The sequence below is a fragment of the Fringilla coelebs genome (assembly GCF_963513975.1).
Source record: "Fringilla coelebs genome assembly, chromosome: 2".
NCBI classification, from domain to species: Eukaryota; Metazoa; Chordata; class Aves; order Passeriformes; family Fringillidae; genus Fringilla; species Fringilla coelebs.
In genome coordinates, this window is record NC_140029.1 from 30,883,702 (window position 1) to 30,903,211 (window position 19,510).

The 19,510-nt window shown below is 40.8% G+C and overlaps 1 protein-coding gene across 1 annotated transcript; it reads right to left on the reverse strand.

Moving 5' to 3' along the window:
* Positions 1 to 813: 813 nt before the first annotated feature.
* Positions 814 to 7,347, reverse strand: NMS (neuromedin S; the record flags this gene model as incomplete). Its single annotated transcript, XM_084200991.1, has 8 exons — positions 814 to 830; positions 1,315 to 1,345; positions 2,345 to 2,386; positions 2,781 to 2,816; positions 5,518 to 5,577; positions 6,659 to 6,709; positions 7,102 to 7,157; positions 7,275 to 7,347. 8 exons carry the CDS (start codon positions 7,345 to 7,347, stop codon positions 814 to 816), a joined length of 366 nt encoding a protein of 121 aa, XP_084057117.1.
* Positions 7,348 to 19,510: the final 12,163 nt, after the last annotated feature.

Here is a 19,510-nt window from a genome sequence, read left to right on the forward strand (position 1 = left end):
GGGATAACAAAGGGCTTGAGGAAATCAATGCTATGTTCAGGGATTGCAGCCTCATTTGTATCCTCAGACCCTCAATTTTACTATGCTCTTTTCTTCCTAAGGAAGTAATTGCTTAGTACTTAAAGTTTTGTGCCCATATCTCCATGTACCCAAACACTCCACACAGTGCAAGCACAATCAGCTGCACTACATTTTCAAATGCATGATTTCAGAAAAAAAGGGCAGATGACCAGAATATTTCTTGAAAGTGCCTCATTTGTGCTTTATGATAGCCAGTAAGGCAAGGCTGAAAAAAATACATCATCTGATCAAATAACATCTGTATGTAGCAGCAGTACTTGTTCCTCTTCTTTCAGAGTGCTTTGTGTTCATCAATTATCACACTTGAGCACTTAGTTACTCAAAATAAATCATTAAAATGTCCATGATGATTTTAGTATAGTGTTGTTCAGGATGCCTATTCTGAAATAATGGAGAAATATATTATCTAGTCAAAAGGACAAGCTTGTCATTTATGACCATATTAAAGAAAATGTTATAAAGTTCATTGTTGCATTTGAAAATTGTCAATATTGAGATGATGGATTTTCTTTGATTACAGCTGGCAGCAGGCAATGCTAGGCTATAGCCCAAGGAAGCCTAGTATGGGCTTCAATAAAAAAAGGACAACAAAAAGAGTTACTGATTGCAAATTTATTACATGGAACAGCAAATTCCAGACAACTGAGTCGCATAATAGACAGCCAGTGCAATGGGAAGTTTCTTTCCTTTGTGTAAACCAAGTCATTGAGCTGGTAAATGAATCCATGAACTTCACATTCCACGATATTCTGAAACAAATTAACACAGTATCATATTTTATGTTGAGATGTTGATCTGAATATGACTTAATACTCAATTCTGTACATCTGGTTCTTTTCAAAGTTAGAAATTAAATAGCTTCAGATTCTAAAACATGAAGATTTTGATATTTGAAGGTCTAGAAAAGCACCCAAATCTGTTATTTGTACTCAAACATAAATCTTTTTTTCTCACACAGTTCCCTTTGTACCATGTTGTAACCCTGCTGACCTTATTTTAGGGTATGGAAGCATGACAAAGAAAACCATCCCTCTGTCAAGGGTGTATGCTCTAAGTCTCTGAGGATGAAAAAACCCTACATTTCTGTCAAGACAGCTCTTAGTGGCCATAGAAAATGCATGTATCTAGGTTTGTACTAGGTTTGTAATGCTTCTCAGTACCTTCTTTTGTCATGAGGCTCATCATTGGTGAAACGGCAGAAGAAATTCTTGATGCTTTTGGTTGCCTACTTACCACTGCCTTCAATAGTTCTTCCATTTCGAGGCTGAAAAACATAATTAGATGATTGTAAAGAAGCAATGGATTACAGACTTATTAGCACACTCAGCAAAATACATGCATAAAAGACCTTCCCATCATGCAGGCAGGGTACTGTATAAAGCTGCAGTGAGATTTTCTTTAAAACAACAGGTCAAACACCAGGGGGAATCCGTGCAGGGTGGGTTATGCTTTTGAATATGAGAAATTTTTATTCAGCCTCTACCCAAAAAGCTAGACATTCTGGCCTTAATTATTCTCATTCAGGATTTGGGTTTAAATTCATAGGGGTAGTATAGGCACCTGCCTAAGAAAGAGCATGTAAATACCAGCACTGAAAGAACCTAGATGAACACACTTGAAACAACAAATAACTTGAAATTAAGCATAAATGACAGCTGAATTGGTACTCTGGTTACTGATGTGACCTACTTTACAGTATTTTTAAAAATTTTTAAGTGTGTTGAAGATATTCCTAAAAAATAGTTTGGTGTTAATCAGAATGTGTCTAAACCAGCACACAGGGCATTAGACCATGTCATAGCTCAGCAAGCCAGTGGGTGAAAAATGTGAGAGAAATTATGATCATTTTGTTTTGGCTATTCACCATTATGCAGTGTGACTTTGCTTCCTGGGCAGACCTTTCAGACCAGGTGGGCACTCAGCTCAGGCACATGTTTGATCTAATTTATTTAGCATCAGTGCACCTTGACAGTCTCAGAGATACAAGCCACATGGATGATTTGGCTCAAGATAAAACATTTGCAGAGGCATAACTTCAAACAAAAAGAAGTGTTTAATCTACCAGTACCCCGATCTCATTATCTTGTCATCTTTTAGTCAAACCAGAGCTTTTTGAGCAAATGGCTCCCTAAGCTTTCAAACATAGGGATATTTGGCCTCTATTCAAAACAACTGCAGCTAGAATTTATGAAACAGCTGCTTGTCTGTGAACATATAACAATGTCTGAGATTTACAGTCTTTTAAACAAAGAGATTCAGATACCCTGAAAAGGAAGAAAGGCCGCCCCAGAGTTCCATGACTGTCCTATAAAATCAAACACAAACAATAACAAAATACTTTAAACTCAATTCCATAGATCTGTTGCCAAATTTTACTATTCTATCAGAATATTGTGGCCTTTTCTAGCAGCATGCTAGATGTTGATAGTCCCCAATGCCCATTCATCTGGAATGCTGATTAAAAATTAATGCCTGAAGGACATGGTGTCTAATGTAAATAAACTAGATTAACATAATTAAAGATTCACAGGGTTTAGAAGAAATATAAAAGAAAGCTTTACACATAGGGTATGAGCAAGGTCAGCACAGATCATTTCCCAACCACTGGAAAAACCCAAGCTGACTTTAAAAGAAACAAGGAAAGGGACATACTTCCCTATCCACTGCTACTGCCACTGCTTGTCTTTGTATTTACATACCTTCTTTGGAAACTTTGCAGAAGCAATCTGTGATTCCTGCAAGTGGACACTGCGCGTTAATCAAAGTGCCGGCACGGTTTGGTTTGTTACAGCGACCCTCTGGTACTGATGAGGTTGGAACACTCCGTGTGAGAAGAGAGATGACCTTACACTTATCACAGACAGATGTAAGAACCGCAGCAAATGCATCTTTTAAAAGACTGATGTGAAGCCTTGTCTGGAAGTTACTCAGTTCATTTCCATCATTCAGCAGGCTTCCCCCGCTGTACAGCAAAGTGCAGCCGCGCTCTGGGGGTGAGGCAGAGCTCAGCCTGGAGCTCCACTCCTCAGGCTTGAATTGTACTGATAGCTCTTATCTTGTTAAAATGGGGCTGCTCTTCGCCTTTCAGACTGCCCTTGGTTTTAACCCAGGAAAGATTGCTGGGTTTAAGCCTTCCCCTGCACTCTTTATTCTTCAGAAAATTGCTCATTTTTCTACTCATTTCTTATTTCAAGGAATAGAAACTTTCCCCATGACTTTATGTGAGCAGACTAAGTTCAACATGTGATGCAGCCCTGAACCTGCAGCCTGGTTTAGGAGCCCTCCTGCCCATGACACAGCTGCCAGACTGTATGCTCCCAGCCAGCCAGGAATGGGATGGCTGTGTGCCACAGCCCATCAGTCACCCATCAGTCACCGAGTGGGTTTAGTTACCTGGGGTGGGCTTGAGAAACAAACAGGTGTAATGGGCAAGAATGAGAAGATGGGTGAGAACACAGGAAAGCTTGTGGGTGGGAAACTGCAGAGAAGGAGTTTTAAAAGACAAAATACACAAGCAAGAAAGAGGGAATCATGGTTCAGGGTATGAGAAGAGGATTTCTTTGGTCCAAGCTGCAAGACAACAATTTACAAATTGACTGACATCAACTTACAGGGCTATGAAATACTAGGGAAGAAAAAAATGCTTGCTTAATCAAGGTGCTTTAAAGGATGCAAAGGAGGAGACTACTACAGAGAGACAATATGAGTGCTGCCTTTGTTCTGATTTTATTATTACACACCAAGCAAAGATAGAGATTGGCTCATGACTCAGCCTGCAGTTTCAACTATCCTAACTAATTTATAACAGGTGAGAGATTACTATGTGGAAGAAATATGATAAAAACTGAGCTTTTAGATATCTTTGGGGTTGAAATTTCAAACACACAGTGAAGTGATTTGCCATTGATGTTAAATGTTCTTAGTTCTCACAAAATATTTTAAATTCCCCAGGTGGGGTTCAAGTCCCATTCAAAACCAAATTGCCATGGACTTTGCCTGTCACAGTGCTGAGGCCTCATTCCTTCTCTTAAAACACCATCTACCTTCTCTATAGGATCTGTAACTCTGACTGAATAACTTTTTTTTTTAATCTACCTTCTCTATAGGATCTGTAACTCTGACTGAATAACTTTTTTTTTTATTCACAGAAATATAGAATAATGTAGAAGGTTAAATTCAGCTGACATTAGTAAGATTTCATAACTGTTTCACTGGGTTCACTACATACAGACTCATGTTTGTAGTGTATTCCTTGTGAGCTAAGAAAGTAGGACTTCATGCAATATGAGAATTGATCAGATGGATAATACTTCACAGACTTCTTTATCCATATTTCAAGTTTCACATATTTATTTTATCTGCTGCTTTACTCACACCCCACCTAGAAATCATATTGCAGATGTGTAGCTCATGTTTTTTGAAAGGATATTGTATGAGATTCAGCTTCCAATCTTGAGGACACATAATTTTTTGCAAAGTTAGTAATTGAAATAATAACTAGAAATAAGACTCTGTTCAAAGTTACCAGATCATTCTGGATGTTCCCTCATTGGCTAAGCTGTGGAAACATGAGTCAGTAGTGAACTCAAAAACATTTATTAGACTTTATGACTGAAATGCTATCATTTTTTGTACAATCAGCTTCAGTAGTGTAGACTTTAGTGACTGCTTCAGGATAGCATGCTTGGAATTATAATTAGCTAAAGACACTGGCAAGAAGAGATTTTGAAAAGCATTTCAAAATACTTTCTATTGTTGTCTTGAAGGATCTACTCCTGTTTTGAAACAGCAGAGGACTCAGCCTCCACAAGTAAATTGGCCTTTTTAGCATATACCCAGGGGCTGAGTGAATTTTATGGAAAAGGTTCTTAATGAAATGGTGCTAATAAAAAAGTGATATAAAGCAGAACTGATACTGAGATGGGTCCTTATATGACTGCACCAACAAAAAAGAGCTATACTCAATAATTCCTCAACTTAATCTCCTTACTCTGAATCCGACACACAAAAAAAACCCATACACAAATAGAGTATTAAAATCAGTAAAGCAACTCGTACACCTCCGTGTTCAGCATAATCTAAGGTTTGCTATTGATCCAATGTTATGTATATTTTTAGTGTATTTAACCCTGTGTTGTTCAAAACTGAGGGTCAGGTTAAAATACTGACTCTGTAAGTGAATGTTTTGGTTCTTCAGCTCTGAATTGGTGAAAAAACAGCAGTTTCATATAAATAATTTAAAGTAACTAAGAATTTCATGCAAGCTACTAACAAAAAGAAAATCTTCTATATACCCTCCTACATCTCTTAAACCATTACAATATTAGATTATATATTATTGTTTGGAGAGAAATGTCAGAAAGTTGGTTGTGGAGTGGTTGCTTTCTAAGTTTAAGAAGAGAGTGCTTTGAAACAAAACAAGTAATTACATCTTACCTCATTTTTATGCATGCTGTTGAATATGGAATAACAGAGATCCAAAACAGTGCTGGAGATCTGGAAAAAAAAACCAACAATACTTTAATACATTTACTGGGAGAACATGGTGTACAGGGTTTGATTAAAAACAGGCTTGATTCTGATCCCAGATCAATTTAGATTGAGTTCACCAAAAACACTCAGAGCAGGGGAAAACTTACTGATGCTATTATGAGATGAAAAATTACTCTTGTTTGAGGAGAATAAGCAACTGTTGTCAATACAGTCTGGTGCTATAAAGAGATCAAAATCAAAATATTTAAAATGCACTTTCTATGCTAACAGTTCCAGGGGTATCTTTGGTTTTTGACATGTTTAATCTATGCTCATTTTTAACTACAAGCCTTTTGGTCAATCAGAACTATAGTCTTTAATCATACACTGAAATGCACTGTCCCATACTCGTTATCACAGTACAGGGATTTGCTTATGCATGCAATCACATTAGATGAGAACTACAGCTTCCAAGGAAGTGAGGTGTAAGACACCTGAAAAACAGGATCTGGGAACTGTTTTCTACAAGTTTTGTTCACAAAACCGTAACATTTCAGAACCAAAAAAATCAGCACAAAACGATCAAAATTTCCAAATACTTCCTGATCCTGCAGATTTTTTTTCCCCTGCTTTGAAAATGACCCTTGGGCTCGATATTAAATGCAGCGAGTGCAGCTGATCTTCCACTTTAAAGTGTTAGTAAGTCTTGGGCCAGCAGAAATTATCTGTGAAAACTTCCCCTTGCTCCCCTGTCCTCTGAGCGCCCCAGAAAAAACCATCCACCCACCAAGCACCAAGCCAGGACCAAACAGGACCTTTAAATCCTGCAGAACTGTCTGGCACTTCTTGCTTCAGTGTTAGCTACTATTGGCATAATATTGGCATGGCAAGCATGGAAAAAAAAGTGCTTTTCTTTAGGTCTGCATTAGCTTCACAAGGAGGAGAGCACACACACCAACAAACTTGCCCTGCTCTCCAGAGCTGCTGGCTCTCTGGCAGAGGCTCTGCCACCTGCAGACATCGATGCTCCAGGTTATACAGGACAATTAGTATGTCTGGAAGAGAGAGTCTCAGCAGATCAAACACATTACAGGAGTCAAGTTACCTGGGGTTGATCGGACATTTCCATCCACTGACTGAAACACAGTGCCAGTTGCTTTAAAAAGTAAAGAATACACATTAACAGTGTGTCCATCATACCTCCGGACCTGTGTTTTTGCTCGGGAAGTCGGGGCTGCTTTGTTTTTAGCCTGTCCGTCTTTTGCTGACCCAGGTGTCCTATTTGCACCCTGCTGCACTCCACACCCCTGCCCATACCTGTTCCACCTGCTGCTGCGGGCGGCAAAGGGCGCCAGCCTCCCTCCTCTCTTTACCAACCCCCAGCGTATTTAATAAGGTATTTAATAATGTATTTAATACGGTATTGCCAGTCCGTTGCCGATTTCCTACCTCATTTCCCTGCCACAGACGAGCCTCCTTTCCCACCTTCCCTGTCTCTTCCCTACCTCTCCTCGTCGCATCGCTGTCGGACGCCAGTGACAGCCGTACCTGGTTGGGGGGCAGCTCCACACCGTCCCGGTAGCGCGAGAAAGGCTGCGGGAACCCTGCGGGACGGCACACGGCTGCGTTGGGACGCCGCGGAGCCCAGCCAGGACGGGGCTCCTCTAGAGGAGCCGACCCTCCCCGGGGCTCTCCCGCGTTCCCCCGGTGCCGGCACGTACCTGAGCCCCGCGGCAGGGCGCAGAGGCAGCAGGCGGCCAGCAGCCAGGGCAGGGCGGGCGGCGGCGGGGGCATGGCCGGGCGGGGATGGGATGGGATGGATGGATGGATGGATGGGCGAGCGGACGGGCGCCTTTATGGGGCCTCGCCGAGCCCCATTTGGAGCCGCCGAGCCAATGGGCGCCGGGGCGGTCCCAAGCACCGCTCCCACTGTCGCTCCCGGTGCCGCTCCCGGTGCCGGACCAGCCCTGCCGCCCCCGCCGCTCCGCGGCTCGGCCAGCCGTGACGAGAAACCCCCACGCCAGCATTAGGGACCCCGCTCTCCACCTCCTAGACCACCTCCGTAAAACTGCTTCTCTAGAAGTGACCCAGAGGAAAGAGTGAAGGATCAGAAGAAGATGCTGTGCTTGGTAAAGTGACAGAGCAACAGAAAATTCAGTTTTGTAGTAGGGCTTGCTGAGTGTTTGGAAATTATTTCTCCTCGTGGCAGCTTGGGAAATAAAGTTTGCCTTCTAATTAGAAGGGTTGTGAACTTTCATATTGAACAAGTCCCATTTTACTACATTTACCTTCACATGAAATTAAGAAAGCCATCCCCTTCTTAATTCATTTCATAGTGGGTATATGGCTGTAGAAAAGATACAGACCTGCTATCAACAGAAAGTGATTTTCCTTTCTTCCTGATTTAATCATTGGGTTTGACTATGGAAAACTCTCCCTGGTTTTCTCTGTGCAAGTTCCAAGAGCAATGCTGTCTAATCAAATCACAGAAAGGCAGAGTCCTCCCAAACTCTTTTATTTAATAGACTTTGGGCTTGCTGAAGCAAATATATATTCAGTTGTCCAACGTCTAACACAGCAGGGTTGAAACTACATTATCCTTCCAAGCCTAACTCTATGAGCCTATGTATTAGACCTGCTTGGGAGGCAATGGCTCCAGTGTGGCATATGGGACACAAAAAGCTGCAGGAGCTATTATTGTCACAGCATCCCACCTCATCTCATAATGTCCCTCAATGGCTGTGCTGCACACTAAAAGGATGATGACAGGACTGGTCCTGGTGGGAGCATCTCAGAACAGTCAGGGAGGAGACACACCTGCTTTCTCACAAAGGAAAGGGGGGCCAGACTTGATTGACTTTTGTCAGCTACACAGCTGTGTGTCCTGAACACCTAAAGAGCACAGGAGCAGCAGAGTGACCCCATTAGTTCACCCTTTGTTCCTTCCCCTGGGAAAGCTGGCTGTCTTTGCCTCATCACTGCCTTTTGGGGACGGTAATCTGAGGGGGGAGATGTCAGGAGAGGTCAGATGTTACTGGAGCAGACACTCAGTTGTCAGATTCTCACTGTCTTAAGTGGAATGGGAGATTGGAGACAGGAGAGAATTCAAAGAGATTAGTCCCTCTGACTGTATAATTTTTATCCTCTGTGGGAACTAAAGCAGATTGCAGCAAGTTTTGTGATGATGATTTCTCACAGGAAATCTGCCCAGGCTTTCATTTACAAGAAGATGCAGTGTTCCAGGAAGCCCTTAGCTCATTTTTGCAGAGACCCTGCTTTCTACCCAAGCCCATGAAATCCTGGAGTGAAAGCATCCTCTGCATTTGTTAAATTTGCTCATAAAAGGAGGTTGGTGTTTTATTTTTCGTGGCAGCAAGAAGCAGGTTTGTGTTTGGTGTAATTCATTTAAGCCAATGTAGTCACAGAAATGTGAGAGCAGAGCCCCACTAAGTGTGAGCTGGACTCATCAGAGGTAGACAGTAAAATGAGAGAAGGTAAAGATACTCTGAAAGATTGCAGATTTTCATATTAACTATCTTCTTCCTGTCTTTCAACACTTTAACCAAACTGAAAATTTTTGTGCACCAGCAGTGTTTCTCTTGCCCTGCTTATCACAGATCTTGCATCCAAATCACTCCCATGGTGCAGAAACACAGGATCTTAGAGAGCCATTATAGATTCACTATTTGCTATTATTTTTTTAATATTTACATATGAGATACCAATCCTTTTAAATCCTTATAATTTGCTATCTTTTTACAAGAGAATAATATTAAATTATGACCAGATTGCTAGTGATAGTAGTTCACTGTAATGGGATGTGCTTCTCTGGCTTTCCCAATTTGGTGATAAAAGCAGAGTCTTCTGCTTTCTGCCAGTTAGATGGTAGCCTCTTTCCACTTTTTTAAACACATTTGAGTTTAGGAGAGGGATTTTTTTTTTTTTTTTTTTTTGGTAATAGCATGTGATCCTGGTGGGTGGGAAAAATCTAGTTCTGCCTTACATAAAATACCGGATGCTACCTGGACCTTTCCTTCCTCCTTCTCATGCACAATAAACTATCTGCTGCTTTATTTCACCATTTACCAGGGAGTAGCCTAAGTGTACTCTGTGCCTTCTTTCAGCAAATTTTGCCTGCAGTGAAGCCCATGGAGCTATTCATTTGCATCAAGTGAGGCTTCATACTTGAAGATGAGAAAAAATTAACTCGTTCAAGCTCCACTAAAAAGAAAAATCACAACTTATCTCCTAACTGAAAATAGTATTTTATCACAGCTATGCAGTGTGAGAGAAGAATGGGGAAAGTGTTGAAAACTAAAATTTCAAATATATGAGGGTGTTATATTGTGAACACATTCAGCTTCCTTAAATCAGAACTCTCTTTGCTGCTGGATGTTTCATTTCAAAAGTGTAAGCCAATTGATATATCAACACCAAACTACATTAGTGAGCCATACTTTCACTGCATAAATAAAATTCCTCTTTTAATGTCTTGGGCTCTCAGCACAAAGAGAGGAAAATAGGGTCGCTTTCAGTGTCCTCAGTGATTCACAAGGGATATAAAAATGAAGCTTTAGTGGGGGGTTGATGAGAAACAAGGGGATTTTTTATTGTGAGTAAGGAGTCTTGGCCTATATTTAGCAACAGCAATATTATGACACCCATAATTTTACAATAAAACATGCTGTGATTGATAAATGAATAAGAAAAAAATTTGGCATCAATGGGCAAAAAAAGGTGAAGGGCTGGTTTCCTTTTTGTAAATGATTTCTGCAATGAAATCAGTAGTTATTGCAGACAGCAAGGACAGAGTGCACAATGTCACGATTGAGCAGCTCGTGAGTGCATCCCAGCTCATCCAAGCTGCTTCTGCTGGCTCATGCCTCTCCCCCTCCACAGCTCAGCAGCACTTTGTTCAAAGCCTTATCCTGCTCTCAGGGCTTTCAATTCCTCACCCACGACCTGCTTGGAAAATGAGGAAAGCTGCAGAAAATGGAGGGTGTTTATTAGGCAAAGGTGCCACAGAGCCTGCAGACAGCTGCCATTACTCATCTTCTATTACATATGACAGGGCCTGCTTATGTTGAGTACAAGGCTATGTTTGATGTGGTTTTTGTTAATTCTCATTTACCTTTCCAGCACAGACAAGTGGTCCAAACAGCAGGAGCTTGTCTCATTCTTGTTTTCACATGGGCAAGGCTCTACTTGGCACTCAGACCTGTGTGCCCAAACTTTGCTTTACCAGCACATATCACACTTTTATAAAACTGACGTCTGCTAAAGGTGCTGATTTGGTTGTCAGAATGTCAGCTAAGTACAATATGATCAAGTAAGTACAATCTTATGCTTTTGTTTGTGGTTGGTTGCTATACTTTACAGCTATGAAACCACATTCGAAAAGCTGAGTAGGCCAGCAAGTAAATATTTCAAAGGGATCAGTTAAAAGCATGTCCCACTGGGCAGGAGTTCAAAGAACATCAAAATGGAGGACAGATGCTAATGGTGAATTTAGGAAACTAAACCAGGAATGTGAATATTTGCATTCTTTTGCATAGTTTATTGGCTAACTTTTGGAGAAATGTGATTTTATATCCACTACACTCTGCCAGAGAAGTGTAAATTCCTCTGAAATGGAGCAATTTGCACCTACCATGTTGTGCTGTATGGAAACAGTGCTGTAGCAATGGGCTGTATTTGGCAACAGTGGGATAAAGAATCAGTATAAGTTCTAGATTTTGAGACATTTGAAAAGATCTTTAACCTGGAGCTCTGACTTGGCTTAATTTTATTTGGTGTTGGCCCAGCTGGACGGGGAAGCAGTATGTTCTTCTGCTTAGGCAACTGGTGGGATAACTCAATCAATATCTGCAGTTTAGCTTTCACCAAGGGTTTGTCCAGAATGATTCATTCCTGGCATCTTAGGCCTGCCATAAATTTCCAGGTGGTGTCTGAGTCAAATGCTGCAGTGGCTGACACATACTTCACACCACCAGCTGAACAAATTTGATTTTAATGGCTGAATTATAATGCTGACACTAATTTATCCATGCCTCCTAAATCTGAATGACTTAATCTGTAAGTTTAATTTTCCTAGGGTATAGCTATATGTAAATTATGATTTTTTTGTTTATAGAGGGATCACCACAGTTTATGGATACCTTACACTGATTAATAGAGTAAAGGGTTTAGATTAACATGCATACCATACATCTCAGATTTCTGGCAAATACCCCAATTCTACATCCTCATTGCTATATTAGAAGAAAGTAGCTGAAAATAAATATTTTTCTCACCAAGCACTGATTACAGGGAGAATCCCAGAAAATTTTTACTACCTGACCATGTTTCCTTGAAGATCATTCACTCTAAACCCACCAGCCAGAGAGAAGAAATCACCAGACTATGTTAATCCATTTCAGTATCATATGAGCCATTAACCCTGTGCTGGTGATATGATCCATCATCTGCCTGACTTTAACATGATACACAAAAACCAGCTCATCTGGGAAGCTGAGTGCTAAAATAACTGGAGCTCAGGCCTTGGACATTCCAACTTATGTGTCACTTATCACTGAGTGAGGAGCAAAGAGTTTAACCCAGAACTCTGCTTTCCTTAGCCATACTTACCAGCACTTAATCCTGTCAGACATCTGAGTTCAGTGCTATTCAAAATGAGTAAGTACTCAAACACTGTCACTTACAGTTATTGCTGAAGGTATCTGTATTTTTCTTCTTACGTAATTTGACTTACTTAATATGAAAGCATTCTGTTTCAAGTAAAATATATCTTTACAGAGTATTGTTGGTATTAAAAATGAAGGGATTGCTTCCTTGACAAATTAAATGTCATTTGTATGAACTGTTGCATGCCTTCTGGCTCCTGACTTCAGCTGTAAGACTTAAACTAACTTTTATGCTGTCCTTTGGCCAAAGCTGTTATTCCTTGATGTTCACTGGCCTTTTTTTTTTTTTAAATCTCATTAGATTATATCACTCCACAAAAGCTTTACTGTAGCAAAATGCAAAACTTTTTAGCTGTTAGAGCATTTTATTGGCCTGAAAATACTGGAATTGTAAGTTTCATGGAAATGGCTACTCCTGGGCCTAGCAATCGGACCAGACTGTAAACCAACAATAAACTGAGAGCCATTAATACTAATTCTGCTACTTGGATTAGGGTCCAAACCTGTCTGTCAGTAGTGATGCCTTGTCCATAGCCTCTACTGAGAATTGCTCAGAAGCTGTTTCTCTCCACACCTGAGTCCTAGAGCTCTTTGTGCACAGAACACATACATCTTTTCTCTATGGCAAAAGATCTGCCTTGTCTGCCTGTAAGCAGCTGTCCAGAAGAACCACAGGCAAACAAAAGGCAGGTTTTCCTTTGAAGGAACCTTTTTACAGTTGAATGTCTTTTAAAAGCCTTTAATCTCCTTCTCAAATAAATTTGAGTGAAGGGGCTTTTTTTAATTGTTATCCTTTCCCAAAGGTCTGTTTGCAGAAGCACTGTGGCATTTGTTATAGATGCAGAATTAATTTGTATCCATTAACACCTTATTTACATATTATCTTCTTGAGTGTAATTGCTCCATGTGGGCCAAACCTTGAATTAAGAAAGCTCTCCCTGTGTTTTGCTCAGCCCTTTACAGGCCCAGCAGTGGCCAAAGCTCCCACCCAGGATCTAGCTACACCATTAGACATAAATGTATAGAAAAAGACCTCCCATAATATGATGCACCAGCTAGACAAGACAAAGGGGGGAAAATGATAGTGTGGTGGCAGGAATACAGACATTTTGGAATTCTTATTTCCATCTATATTTATTTATCTTCTTAATAAATTCTTGACAGCAAAATATTGGGTGGGGGAATGCTTTTGTGGACCACCCTCAACAAAATAACCTGGTAAGACAGGAAGTTGAGTGTCAACAAAGCACATGAGTGGAACACCAGAAACTGTCTGAGGAAGTGTTTGCCAAAACTGGTGCTGCTTATGGAGGAAGAAGACCATCACCAGGATTTAACAGTAACCAGGAATATGAAGTCTTTAGAAACAAACTGAACTTGAAAAGAGCTGCAAAAGATGCACTGAAATTTGCAACAGAGGGTAGGGCCCTGGTGATGGTAACAGAGCAGGGTTTGACAGTGACAGGGGCCCTGCTCAGCACCAGCACTGCAGTGCCCATGTGGATCGGGGGACACAGAAGGCACCCAGGAGGGGTGACCCAGTGGATGTAGTGCAGATTCTGCACCTGTGCTCCCACAGAACTTGGTGGCATGAAGGTTCAGGGAGTGTTGGGATCAGTGGGGAATCACACATAGCCAGAGCACACACATCCCCCGAAGGAGAACTGGGGAGGAGGGGAGCTCCTTACCCTAGAGAATGAGGTAGGCACTTGTCCTTCCCTGTGCAGAATTTGAGCATTTGGGGATTAGTTATACAAGGGTGTTCAAAAATTTCTGGTTCAGTAACAGTCTGTGAGTGTCTAATGTTGAGGTTTATCTGTTGGTATAGTTCTTGATGAGTAGTTTTTCCCTGTGATAATTATGCACCTGAACGTCCCTCAATGCTAGCAACATTGTGCATGAAATGCAGTAAGGCCAGCTTGCTTTTCCCTTTATAGCAATGCATCCTGAGAATGCATCTTGTCTGCCTTCATTGGCAACTGCTGCACTATCTTCTCTCTCTGAAGGCTGCAAGATAAAGAAGGAATTACTCCAAAGCCAAAAAAGAAGGGGAAAAAACTGAGAGAGAATTTGAGGGAAATAAAGACAAAGAGCAGAGTGGAGAGCTTATAGAAGACTACGCTCTGACTCAGCAGAGGACCACTCTATCCCTCGCGTTTTGTCAAATGCAGTCCCTGCCTCTCTCAGCCCTACTGCACAAAAATGTGGAGGCTGGAGCCTCTCTGGCATATAAGTGAAGAAGACAGACATTTTTCTGCAGTATAAGTTGCTGTAAGGCACCCCACTCAAAAGTGAGCAGAGAACTTAGGGTTTTTACCTGACTTAGTTGTTAAAGGAGGCAAAGCCAAAAGAGACTGCTGCATCAATGGTTATATCAGGTACCTTTCTCCTAAGTACATGTCACTGGGGAGAGGTTTAGCAGAGATGACACATTGGGACCACATCTCATAATTTGTTAATATAATAAGATGCAGTGCAATAACTGGCAAATCCTGTTTGGTTTGACTGTAAACCTCAGAGATTTATGATGGTCAGAGGTATGTGACTATCATAAAGTCACATTAAACTGGAGATTATGTTATGTTTATTTTGCTGGATGAATAGTCCTGAGACAGGAGAATTAATTGAATCCAATTCCAATTTTCTTTTTCTTTCTGTTGAAAGTGTTATCATAGTCCTAGTTGGTAATAGACTGTCTAAAGAAGATGGTGTTTAATGGAATAGTGAGGAATGATGTAAAGTTAAAACCAATTAATCTATGATGATTTACAGTAAGATAAATGAATACAATATTTAAGAAGCCAATAAAGACCATGATAAGGCTTCAGGAGGCATAATAAAATTACAAAAAACAATTTCTAGAGAGTATATTAAATATATTTCCAAAATCCAGGCTATCATTTGAAAAATATTTTAAATGTCCTTAGTTCTACATGAGAAACATATTTGTGTATCCAGTTTCTGCTGGTTTTACATAAAGAAAAAAACACATTCACTTTACAGTGTAGTCTGGTATGTTCTAGCAATTTGCTGAGTTATTGGCATAAAGCAGAGATGCTGCTGCAGTTCCTGGTCTTCCTTGCAACTCTGAAAGGGAGTCTTGGAGTAACTTCTGTATCAAACTACTATTATCAAACACTTCTTGAAAGCAGCTTTGTTTTTGCCATGAAATCAATAACGTACTTCACTTATCCAGTTGTAAAATCCTGTGTGAAGGAGTTGGACAAGATGAAATCTGCGTGCAATGGCTTAAGGATAATCTCATAATCACTACAGTGTGATGATAAAATTTTAAAAATTAAAAAAAAAAAAAAAAGAGATAAATCAAGCAGAACTCCCTGCCTTCTGTTTGGAGCAAACATGGCCAAAATGAATTCTAACTCCAGCAATATCAAGAGAGCAGCAGAAGCTGATATGACCCAATAACTTCTGTAACAGGAGCACATCTAGACAACAACAGTGCAAGGCACAATGTGGCACCGTGAGTTATCCAAGAGAATGAGGCTCAGTGTGTTGCTGTTATTTATCATTCCTGAAGGACAAAATAATTTGCCCTCTTTGCAGTGGCTGGATCAATGGGTCACTGCTCAGTGACACGGTTTCCTTAATGAAGTGAGTGCTCAACAAAGATGTGTAAATTAAGAAATAAGGATGTCACAGCAAAGTACATGCTAACTGCTCTGGTAGGGTTTTTTTTCAAACCAGGAAAGCCCACTTGTTAAATGATGTGCAATATAAAAAGACAGAATGTCTAGAGGGAATTGGTAAGTGGGTGGATGGATGGCAGCCTCCTTCTTTTCTGGGGATACAACTTAAAACAAAGATAGTGTTGCTGTGGAAATATGCCTGCCTAAGTGGTGTGATGCTTCCAAATGCAGGGCTGGGGTGTTCCTTATACTGAAAAAAGAAATGGTTGTAATTTCAAAGATTATTGTGAGCAGAGCCTGAAGGTGAACAGAGGATCTACCCTTCAGCAAGAGCTGACAGGCTAAGAAAGGGAAAGGTTTGGCTCTGAATGGCCAAAAAAGATTGTATTTAATATGAATTTATGATGTTATATGGTAAGAGAGGAATGCTTAATACAGCTGATATAGGCTACTCACAGTATTTTTAAAGGAACTGAGAAAAGAGTCTGTAGGATCTGTGCTACGAGATGGTGTCTTGTACCACTGAACCAATGTACTTTTTATGATACTACTTAGTTCATATTTGAAAACCACATCTTGGCTTGGATTACTCTTTTTTAATTTAATTTCATTATTTTGAGCTCAGAGTAGATTTTGCAATTTAGAGCAACATGACTTGAAAAAACATAACGATACTTTCTTAAACACTACAGTGATGAATAAAAGCATTAAACAAGGATGTTTTTCTTTAGTTGAAGTATAAAGCTGGCAACTTCAATATTGCCTTTGTCAAATACCAATTGCAATAGTAACAAGTGACTTATTAATTTAACTGTGTGATTTGTAAGTGAGTATCTTAAAATACTTGTCAGGGACTGTCTGTGAAGGTGAATTTAATCTGTTAACCTTCTTTCATTTAAGTTGAATACATAGCAAGAAGATGTAAAATCATTCTCCCTCTTTTTAGATGAAGAAATTCCAGAGATAAAACAATGCTTTTCATGGTTGATTTATCATGGCTGGTCCTGACACAAGGTTTGATGAATGACTGGTGGTCACACAATTCCAAAACATCAACTGCTCTTTGGGTGAGCTGAATAAATGGAGAGGTTAGTTGGTAACCATCAGTTATACTTTGGGAGATGTCAAAGCTTTATATTAAATGTTGAAATCATCTTATACTCTCAAGCCTTTTCCTTGTAGTGAAGCTGAAAGCAATGTCACTAAAACTTTCCATATTTACCCTACCCCTCATATTTTCAGGGTTCTTTTTTTCATGGTTGCTGTAAGTGGTTAAACTTATTTTAGAAATGGGCATTTTCAAACAATCTCCCATGTGTTCTCACCTAGGTGAGAACAAGTTTTTATTGTTAGAGCACAAGACTGGCTGTGCCCTAATATCCTGGGAAACATTACATTGAAGGAAATAAAATTTGCCACAGCCAGACAATCAAGGTAAGTCTAGGTCTTGTGAGCCTGATGTTTCTGTATTTCAAGGGCAAGAACCTTTAACATAAGTTTCAGTGACTGAAGAATTCATCTCACCTCAGGGTTGCAAATCCAAAGGTCACATTCTTCAAAACAATCCAACTTCTCCCTCTAATTCTTTCTCCCATCCCTATTTCTACATGGTGACTGGGGAAGCTCCTTGTCCCTTTTTATCTTTTTACTGTTGTAGCATGTGAACATGCATGGTAAATTCAAGGACATATGGTAACATAGTTAACAGCTCATATTCAGAAAGGCAGCAAAAAAATATCCCCTAAAAACAAAAAGAATTTTCAACCTGTGTTTCTCTTCTTTTTGGGGGTGAGGAGAATTTTTTTTTTGGCTTTTTGTTTGTTCATCTGTTTGTTTTAAAGAGTCAAGAAAGCTATGGAATAGGCTCCAGACTCTGTAAAATTATGGGCTCTTAGTTTCCACTGGAAACAGTCACACATAAATAGCTCAAAAATTATTCTTGGACGAGGACCATGATCCCAGAGGAGCACATTCTGAGGTATGGTACAGGGGCCACACCATGCAGGAGGACATGGGCCCTCCCTGGGGAGTCACTCCCTGTGGCCAGAGGACAGCCTGCCTTTGCAGTGCCTTGGTCAGGAGGATGTGCCAAGAGCAGTGAAGTGCCACCTCTCCCAGACTTACCCTCCTGAGTCTGGTTTATAGCACAGTGCCCATCATTTTAGGATAACCCTTTTAGACTTACATCTCCCTGAATTTCTGCCACAAACACTTTTTTCTTGCCTTCACAAGAATGGTGCAGTTCCTAGTTAATTATTAAGCTATAAGGATATGGGAAACAAATGTTCAAATTCCTCCTGATAGATACCACATCTGCCACCTCCCAAGAGCCAGCCCTAAACAGCTAGTTATAAATTATTTGAAGCACTCAATGTCCCTGTGAAAGCTGTTCCACTTAATGTAAAACATTCTAATCCTACATACATTCATTAGGAAATGGGACCCAGGTTCTGTGCCTGCCTCCACCTCTCTTTTTTTTTTTAATCTCACCCCCATGACCTAAGTCACCCTTCAGGCTCCCTCAGGTGTTTCTGCTTACCCCAAAACTGGTCAGTTTTCTAACCTGGGGATAATCAAGCAGTAGATAACAGCTCTCCCAACCTTTGCTACAGCAGCACTACTGGTATCAGACACTTCAGGAATTGTGTCTTCTGCTTAGCATGCTGTCTTTAGGTGTTTTTTCAATATATCAGAGTGTAATCTCAAGCACTGATTGAGAGAAGTATTAGTTCAGAGTAGCACAGCTACCTTCACCCATTAATCTTTTTTAAGAAACAATGACCAAAAAAAAAACCACCTAAAAATTTGCCTTACTTCTTTTTGTGAGCCTAGAACAGCTCTGGTGCTCTCTATCTGTTCAATGCCACTCTTGCAGCTCCTCTCAAGTCAAGGCACAGCACTGGCAGGTGCATGGGTACCTGCAGCTTACCCACGCTGGAGCCTAAGTTACAGATGCAACCACGAGCATTGTACCTGCAGATTCACAGCAACTTTGTCACCTGGAAATAGCTTGGAAATAATTTGTCCCTTGGGGAATGCAGCAGGTAAATTTAAGGCTCAGCTGTGTCGCACGGCCCAGCTAGATGGTGACAGTGGGGGGGTGACCGCCCCCCTTTACCGGGGCTCTGCAGAATCCCAGCTACCAGTGGAGGCACAGCGCAGAACAAAAAGGCCACAGCAGGGCCTGGGTGGCACTGGGTTCCTTGATTTGATGTTACACTCCCTGGGGTCCCAGGCAATGAGCTGGGGGCAAACAACAGTTTATAAAGGGGGGCAGGTCTCAAGGGAGGATACAATGCAAGAACTGTGGGTGGAACACAAGGCAGTGAATACAAGGGAGGAAAACTGCTTGGGACAGGAGGGGTTAACAGCTGGATGTGGGAGGAAGGGGTTTGAGACTTGGCAGAAAAGTAGCTAAGTAGCAAAAAGATAAGACACCTGGCTCAAGTGAATAACAAAGGCAGGTCTGTGTCCCTCTAAAACAGGAGGAGAAAAAACCCCAAAAGGACAAATCAAACAACAATCTGCAAAATAAAAACACAATGCAACACAGCTGCTTGCCAGTTTGACTCTGCCAGCTGAATCCAGCTGTCTGATTTGGGCCATGGGGAAAAGGGGAGGGTCAAA